This window comes from Rhinoderma darwinii, chromosome 2 (genome assembly GCF_050947455.1).
Source record: "Rhinoderma darwinii isolate aRhiDar2 chromosome 2, aRhiDar2.hap1, whole genome shotgun sequence".
Classification (NCBI taxonomy): domain Eukaryota; kingdom Metazoa; phylum Chordata; class Amphibia; order Anura; family Rhinodermatidae; genus Rhinoderma; species Rhinoderma darwinii.
In genome coordinates, this window is record NC_134688.1 from 100,340,304 (window position 1) to 100,349,802 (window position 9,499).

Here is a 9,499-nt window from a genome sequence, read left to right on the forward strand (position 1 = left end):
TGTGACAAGGTGGTATACGGCTCCAGCTTTCCTATACAGACTGAATCTTGCTCCCTCAGATGTCTGCTGGCGGTGTCAGACCCACACAGACACTATATTACATATTTGGTGGGATTGTCCGTTAATTTATACATTTTGGCAGGCAACTACCAAACAAATTAATCAAATATGTTTAACTGCAATTAAATTAACCCCAGAACTCATAACTGTGTGGAAACCTTTTACTTCTTTACGTCCCTCAAAAACTGACTTACCTACTCTACTGGGCCGCAGAATTGCTGATTCCATTAAAGAGGATAGATGTTGAACCCCCACAATTCCTTTATAGATAAGTCTATCAGATCTGCCATTATGAGGAAATGGCAGGCTGGATACATCAATCTAGAGAAAAATGTTGAGATCTATGGAAGCCCTGATTTAATTTTGAACATAACCCCTTGAAAAAGCTGACGGCGAAACGTGCGTCCGGGTTCTGTGGTGGGGGTCTGGTGTGATTTGGGACTCATTATGCAGTACAGTGGTTGGTATTCAACCGTGGCAGTATCTATGTTTTGAATGGCTTTTTTTCTTGGAGACAGCACTGATATTCAGTATTATACTGAGTGTATACCTTTTGTCTCTTGAAATTATGTTAATTTTTTATAGCAGGTGACATTCTATGAGATATATTTATAAAACTAGTACTTCCTTGTTATATTATTGATGTGATATGCTGTTCTGTGTATTGTAGTCCCTCCCACCATCACCATGTGATTTTAATTGTGTGTTATTTTAGGTCTTGATGGCCATAGCTCTTAAATATCTGATTAAAATATAATAAAAGTCTTTTTGTATGGTACCTATGGTGTGCTATTGTGTTATTTTTACTCTTTATATGGTAGTATCTATGTATATACTATAGGGATTGTGTTTATGCTTTGATATACGCAGATCATTATATGTATTTTTTTGGCCTGGTTTGGTATAGGTATTAGTGTATATTAATTGTAGTAAATTTTAGGACTAGAAAAAATGGTCTTGTATTTTGAGAATGTGTACTATTCTGTACAATAGGTATGACAACATATTAAAATGTTGCCTTTAGTGCTTACACTCAGCAGCCTGGGGACTTTTACAACTTTTTTTTAACTACGTATGTCTCTGATCTGACCCCTTGAGAAAGCTACACGCGAAACGCGCGTCGGGGCGCTACCTTATCCACTGGGTCATACCACTACACTACGGAAATATGGGTAAGCATAATATGGAGGTTATGTTAAGTCATTTATACTCTATTTACACTGTTTACGCTCATTTGGTGTAGACTCTAACTTTACTGCCTGTTTCACCTGACACATATTCTCTATCTGTGCATACCTTGCTAGTTTAGGATTAAAGATAGATGTGTCTTTTGATATACTCTATTTTGTTTACCTATATCTGTGATATATTGTGTCATACTGTGATCCAGTTATAAAGACCTGTTTTAGATTCTTATGTTTTTTTGATTTGTAATAAAGATATTCTATTTCCAACTTTCTTTTGGTATCTATGGGACTCCTTGTTTCTCTTGTTTATATACTTACAATTTGGAGTCTTTATCTCCCATAAAGTGGGTGGTTGTTACTTTTGTTCCCCACCCTTACATTTATGTCCTGTGAGACTGTTTTGTCTAACAATAGTATGTCTCTGATCTGCCAGTTCAGTCTGGCAATGGTGATGGTTGGATCATTCATATGAACGATACAAGGTACGATTGCTCAGCCACATGTAATGAAGTGTGCAAGACAGATCCTCCTAAAGATCTATGCACATGGCTGTATTACGGATACATGTTGTACCAGTAGAGCAACGGACGCACCCAACTCTTGACTTTGTCTAAGTATGCCGTGTGCACGTTCAATTTGAATATTATACCGTACTTATGGAAAAAAAACAGCAATCCAGACTTCACTTGCACTAGGTAAAGTTTATTTTGGTATCATAGATTCCATTCATAGGTTATGTAGCAACGCTTCGGAATTATGTTCCTTCATCAGACTATGTGTACACTACAATGTTCCTTGATTGGTACTCTCCTTGAGAAAATACATGTTATACCAAACAGTGTGGCACACAGAGGTATTCCGAGTGTTTTTTATACGGAATTCTGGAGAGAAACAATGTGGATATTTTTTAATGCATACCATATTACTTAGGTATTCTTCTCTAGAAGCATTGCTTCTCCCGGAGAATACAGCGCATCAAAGAGGCTACAAGTTTAGCATACTATGAGGACATTTGCATTGTAACTGTTTGTGCATTGCATGTGAGTTATTTATTTTTAATTCATAGAGGACCTGTCAGCTCTTCTGACATGTCTGTTTAAGAAAATAATTGTATTCTCCATTGAAATAACAACTCTGGAGTACTGTTCTGTGTTATGTTATCCCTCCGATATTCCTCCTGGAAATGTATGAATTAATTGACAACTGGGTGTTACCATTACCTTTGTCAAAAGTGTGTAGGGCCCCATTGACAAGAGGAATGATAACACAGATGTCAATGTATTCATACATTTTCAGGATGATTAACAGAGGAATGGCACAACGCAGAGTTCTAAGAAAAAAATATTTTAATATTCATATTATTTTATTGAAATACACGTCAGTAGAGGTGACAGGTCAATTTTAATGTTAATTATGTGTGTTTTTAAAGTCTTCAATGGAAGCAATATAGAAAGTTCTGTTACCTCCAAAGATAAATTAGGTAATCTGTTGTATTTTATACTAAAGTGTACCCTACATTATACAATATATCAATGCAACAGTTGACCTAATAAAATGTTATTCCTGCTTGTGATTTAAAGACGTTTATGTACTTGGACTGACAAACCGAACTACTGAAACAAGCATCTTTGTCGTTTCAACAAACTTTGCATAAATCAATAGTGCAAGCAAATATAAGAAACTTTGTAATATATTTTATTAGAGAAAATAGACTCTTTCTCTACTTATGAGCAACTTTTACTCCTCCCCCTGCCTACTGCACTGATCATTCACTCTCAATCCACTGCTAAAATATGTCTTGAAGGATCAGGTTACATGCTGCCCATCAAAGTCTATGGAAAGGGCCGAGGGAGGAGGAGGGAGCAGCGGCAGAGCGACACACAGACACACAGAGATGCTGCTTCTAGTTACTGTTGTATATCACCCCAGTGCTGAATTCGTAGCTACACTTCTCAGTACTGCTGTTTAATGTCCTCCATGCTGCTGCTACTTTTACTAGGTGTGTGCTACAGAGAGATAGGAGAGGAGGATCTCCTCTTTTCTCTGTGTGTAGTGTATGGGAGACATCATAGCAGCTAGTCTCTGCCCCCTAGCTCAGGGAAGACTAACAATTAAAAATTGATCATACAGATGGGAAAACGGGTGAAAAATGCAGAATATAAGTAATATAATGGCCATAAATTGTGTTTTTTTTTCTCACATACACACATGACAGCTAATTCTGAAAAGTCACTTGAAACAACAGGTAAGCTTTAAGCTTTGCATTTTTGATATTTGTCTGCTGACAATCTGATGACTATTCGGACAACCCATGGCAATATTTTGGTCAATATTTTGCATCAGTATTCTTAACCCCTTAATGACCAGCCTATTTTAGATTAATGACCAGGCCATTTTTTAAGTTTTTCCATCGTCGCATTCCAAGAGCTATAACCTTTTTATTTTTGCGTCTACATAGCTGTATAAGGTCTTGCTTTTTGCGGGACAAGTTGTATTTTTTAATAGCACAATTTTGGGGGACATATTATTTATTGATTAACTTTTATTAACTTTTATTTGGGGGGAAATAGAAAAAAACCTGAAATTTCGCCACTCTTTTTTGCGTCTTAAATCTACGCCGTTTACCGTGTGATATAAATAACACAATAACTTTATTCAGCGGGTTGTTACGATTGCAACAATACCAAATTTGTATAGTTTTTGTATGTTTTACTACTTTTACACAGTAAAAACGCTTTTTTTTTAAATTATTTGTTTTTGTTTCTCCATATTTGAAGAGCCGTAACGTTTTTATTTTTTCGCCGATGCAGTTGTATGAGGGCTTTTTTTTTGCGGGAAGACTTTTTATTGGTACCATTTTGGAGTAGATGCGACTTTTTGATCACTTGTTATCACATTTTTTTAAAGTCAGTATTCACAGAAAACAGCAATTTTTCCATAGTTTTTTATTAAATTTTTACCGCGTTCACCGTGCGGGTTAAATAATGTAATAGATTTATAGTCGGGGTCGTTACAGACGCGGCAATACCAAATATGTGTAACTTTTTAACTTTATTTTGTTTTTTTAATAGTAAAGCATTTTGTAAGGGGAAAAGCTGGGTTTTTCATTTTTTTTCAATTTTTTTTTAAATTAACTTTATTAAACTTTTTTTTTACTTTTTTACTAGTCCCACTAGGGGACTATAATATGCGATTCTGCGATCGCATTTATAATACACTGTAATACTTTTGTATTGCAGTGTATTACTGCCTGTCCGTTTAACACGGACAGGCATCTGCTAGGTCATGCCTGCGGCATGATCTAGCAGGCATTCACTCCAGGCAGACCTGGGGGCCTTTATTAGACCCCCGGCTGCCATTAGAGACACAGACACTCGGCGATCGTATCGCCGGGTGTCGGTGGGGGAGAGAGGGAGCTCCCTCCCTCTCTCCAAAACAACTCAGATGCGGTGCTCGCTATTGAGCACCGCATCTGAGGGGTTAAACGGGTGAGATCGATACTAATATCGATCTCACCCGGCAGAGCAGGCAGCTGAGAGCAGGGAGATTTGACCTGCTCTGTTAACTTATTCCGATGCCGCGACGTAAAAAGTCTATGGCATCGGAATAAGGCCCGTTAGTGACCGACGTAGAAACACGATGGGCCGGTCAATAACGGGTTAAGCGAAACTGGTAGCAGGTCCATTACATGGAAGCAATAGGATGCAAATCTTTCCCTTATATACCCGTTTCAATGTGGCCCAAAGAAAAGAAAGATAAACCACAAACAGCTTATTTTTTATGTATATGTTATATTAGATTTTCTTTATATAGTGCAGCCTTTATAAATTATTTAATAGACAATATGTTAACCGTATTGAATTACTAACACAATTCAATGCTTTTTAAAAGAGCAAGTTACTATTGTTTATTATTATTATCCATGTGTGTGTATACAATAGCTTCCTCTAATCTGAAACATTACTTATCCCTCCCTTGGATACAAGAGGTGCTGTTGCATGATTTCCGTTATGTCTTAGAACACAGGTCTATGACATTTGCTGCCACGTGTCTGTTATGAGATATGTTGTAAAAGGGGTTGTCCAGTTTTGTGTAAATAAAATGTATCCACTCTATAAGGAACAATTTTGCAACTTTCTAATATACTTTATATACCTCGCTTTTAGGCTATGTTCACACGGAGTATTTTGGGGGAGGAATATCTGCCTCAAAATTCCGTTTAGAACTTTGAGGCAGATTTTCCTCTCCCTGCACGCCGATTTTCGCGCCGTTTTTCGCCCGCGGCCATTGAGCGCCGCGGGCATAAAACAGCGCGAAATAAGCTTTCTCTGCCTCCCATTGAAGTCAATGGGAGGTCAGAGGCGGAAGCGCCCGAAGATAGGGCATGTCGCTTCTTTTTCCCGCGAGGCAGTTTTTCAATGGGAGGCGTTCTCGGGCCGTTTTTGCCGAGTTTGCGACGCGGTTTCCGCGTAAAAAAACTCGGCAAAATACCCCGTGTGAACATAGCCTTAGATAGTATTCTGCTTGCTGCAAGTGAAAGGAATTGTTCTTATTTACATTCAGATGCTGAAAAAAAATCCTCATTCAATTGCAGTGATAGTCTTTACAATTATTCAATGTATTGTATATAATAGTAAAGTTGCATGTGAATCTAAACAGCCTACGGTGTGAAATTTTAAAGGTGGGTGGTTTAGTTAAAAAATAATTTTAGATATATTGCATAAAATAAGTAACATTTAGCAAAAACAACATAAACATAAAAATGTATGGAAATCTGCTACTATTTCCTCAAACTGGTCTTCCCACCTTAATGTTTATGACATGTTGATCGGACATGTTATAAATCAATGATTGGTTGGGTACTGGGCTGGCCATTGCTGTGATATACATCTGTCTAAGAGGGCAAGTGGTCCTTAAGAGCTAGAGAGATGTGCTCGGACTGGGGTTCCTTGTGCCCACTTTTAATTGTATCATAAACTTTGTTATTATTATACACATTCCTCAATAAGTTCTAATAGGTTATTTGAGAACCAAGTGATTGGCTCTATATGAGTTTTCTTTCTTCTGGATCTTTGGGTTCCTTTATTGTGCCAGAGCCTGGGACCAATAGAGGATCCTGTGACACTCTTATGGGCCAGTCCAAACCTGGCTGTACTGTCTCTTGGGGAGAAATGATCAGAGCACACCCCAATAGAGCATAGAAGATGGACATTTCTAAAGTAGATGACCACTTTAATATTAAGCCCAATACACCTTCAAAATAACGTTATTAACAAGTGGAGGAAACTATGTCAGAAGGGCTATGGCGATTTAGAATTACAGTATTATCCCAAAAAACCTTAGTTAGAGTCACTCTAACGTTTAACTATTAATTTATATGGGTGAGGTCCCTTCTCTGATGTCAGTGTATGTTACATAGTAAAATGTAAGGGGTACTTAAAGTTTAGTGTAACTTTCTACAGATTTTATCACACCAAAACCTGATTATGCTTTATTACTCTGCTACTTTTAGAGAAATTGATAGACAGATTTCTGAGGTATGTGAGACTTGAGATTCAAAGTTCCATCATTCAAAAGTTTCTAAGTACATACACATGTATATAAGGTTCAGACTTACCAACTTTGTATTTATTTTTTCCTCAAGAAATGCAGCACGTGTTCATGGCTGTACCCTCTTAAATATAAAACTCTAATAAAACAAGTCTCATAACTGCTAGCTAAAATTATCAGCTAAAAATGCAGATATAGATAGAAAAGTCATTCCGAATAAATAGGTGAAAACAACTGTAAGTGTTGTCATCCAACCATTTAAAAGTGAGAGCCAATGAAAAATGCGAGATGCATTTTGTCCATAACAAAAGCATAGAGATAGATAGATAGATAGATAGATAGATAGATAGATAGATAGATAGATAGATAGATAGATAGATAGATAGATAGATAGATAGATAGATAGATAGATAGATAGATAGATAGATGATAGATAGATAGATAGATAGATAGATAGATAGATAGATAGATAGATAGATAGATAGATAGATAGATAGATAGATAGATAGATAGATAGATAGATAGATAGATAGAATAGATAGATAGATAGATAGATAGATGATAGATAGATAGATAGATAGATAGATAGATAGATAGATAGATAGATAGATAGATAGATAGATAGATAGATAGATAGATAGATAGATAGATAGATAGATAGATAGATAGATAGATATCCATAGATGAACGAAGGTTAGTATTAAATATTTTGTTAATGTGAAGTATTATCAAATAAATATTAAGATTTACAGATTGATTATTTATACTTTTTAATTAATTTCCTTCTATTATTTTGATATTTGATAAGACACATTGATCTAGGTTGGCCGCATATAGCCATGCTTTGAAGCTTATACTTTTTTGTCAACATAGTGAAATCTGTTATTCAGCAGTAAAGAAAGTTGAGTACACTTACCTTGTGGGATATGCACGATGCCAACTGTCAAGCCTGCAACAAGGTCTCCCAGAATCCATTTCTTCAGTTTGTATCTGGGCAGCCAACCTACAATAGGGATCCTATGCTTAAGCAAAGTGTGGAGACCATGAGTTGAGCATTTACAGCTCCTGGCTAATTTTTCCTTTAAAGTCAATGGAGGCCTCTCCAAATCCTTCGCTGTGCCATACACCTTCTGAAATTGCTCTTCCGTGTAGACGTTCCTGTACACTGCCAGTGTACTCATAGTGAACGCTGCCAATGTAACCTGAGATCACTGGGGATAGAAGGGAGGGAAGCCCTTATATATTAGTCTGTAATCTTTGCTTGCTTTCCTGCTTGCAGAAGTGGGCCAATCATACAATAGTCTGCATTGGGAATATCCTCCCTGGAAATATCCTTTATTAACCACTTCTGTTTAAAAAGGCACATTTCAGGAAAAGGATGACATCCTCTATTAAAGCCTGTGGGACTAAGCATCAAAGAACAAGAGAAATGTTGCATGAGGTGTCACCGGAACAAAATAATCTTATTCCACTGGAAATGTCTCTTTTTGTGCAGCTGTAAACCAAATATTCAGTTCGACTTTTATTGGAGTTAAATGACACATGATGAAGGCAAATACTGTGAAATCATTCAAATCTGACATGTCTGATGTACTTTTAATTACAGGGATTTCCAAGATTAGAAAACAGGTCTGCTTTTTTTTTTTCCAGAAAGAGCGCCACCTCTGTCCATGGTCTGTGTTTGGTATTGCAACTCATCTCTGAACTGTAATAATAGGCAAAGCTTATGGTCAGATGTGGTGCTATTTCTGGGGGGAAAAAAATAGAATATTTTTCCTAAGCCTGAACAATATTTTTAATTTCATTGACACAGTTGAAAGCATTTAAACTAAGAGTTACTATGGTAAGTTGCAGACAGGAGGACTGACAAAGATAAAAATATTGCATGAATTTTGAGTTAAATCACGTCAGTGAAAATTATATAAAATCATACAAATATTATACAGAAGGTCATTTTGCTAGGTGATATAGGTCAGTTAATTTGACCCTATGATATACTGCACACTACTGCACACTATTATATAATTATATACTATACTATTTCATATACTATATGTTACCTATACTACATCGTATTTTCAACAGAGGAAGTATATCTTTATTCACTGGTCATAACACAACAGTGTAGGTGCTGAAGTGGTCATGCCATGAATGGAGCACTTCGTATTGGAGGCTCCTGTTTTTTGTGAACTTGAAATTAGCACTTTTGAATGCGAAGTAAAGTTGTCAATTTTTTTTTCATTTCTCAAATGCATCTGAAAATATCCTGTCGTTTTGTGTATACAGCTTCTATGCATACCCTTCATTATGGTTATAGACTATAAACTGTGTATTCTCAGATCCGCCACTCGTGTGATAGTCCATTCCCTCCGCCCTCTCTTCTTGATAACCTATAGACAGAAGAGGGAACAATAAAAGGAACACATGACTGGCCTAAGTAGAGTCATGTGTTATTTTAAACCATTTATCTTTATTCACCCTTTTTGGCCCACCACCAAATAACAACACGTGACAACCGAGGTTGGATGTGAAATGGCCACAGCAGCCGTTTATTTATTATTTTAAATGCAATTTAACCGAAACATTCGGATAACTCCTTTAGGAATTCGACCAGAGAATTCCTCCTATAATTCACATGACCCAACATGGGTCAGAATCAGAAATAACAATCAACTTTATTAACACTTAACAGAGCAGGGGAA

At 36.6% G+C, this 9,499-nt stretch overlaps 1 protein-coding gene across 1 annotated transcript in view; it reads right to left on the bottom strand.

Moving 5' to 3' along the window:
* LOC142740736 (solute carrier family 26 member 10-like) overlaps window positions 1-7,986 on the bottom strand; it is a 64,619-nt gene extending 56,633 nt beyond the window's left edge. Inside the window, exon 1 of the mRNA XM_075850160.1 lies at window positions 7,714-7,986. Coding sequence (XP_075706275.1) covers window positions 7,714-7,978 — 265 coding nt within the window. The 5' untranslated portion in view covers window positions 7,979-7,986. The remainder of the gene's footprint in view (window positions 1-7,713) is intronic.
* Between the last annotated feature and the right edge of the window lie 1,513 nt (window positions 7,987-9,499).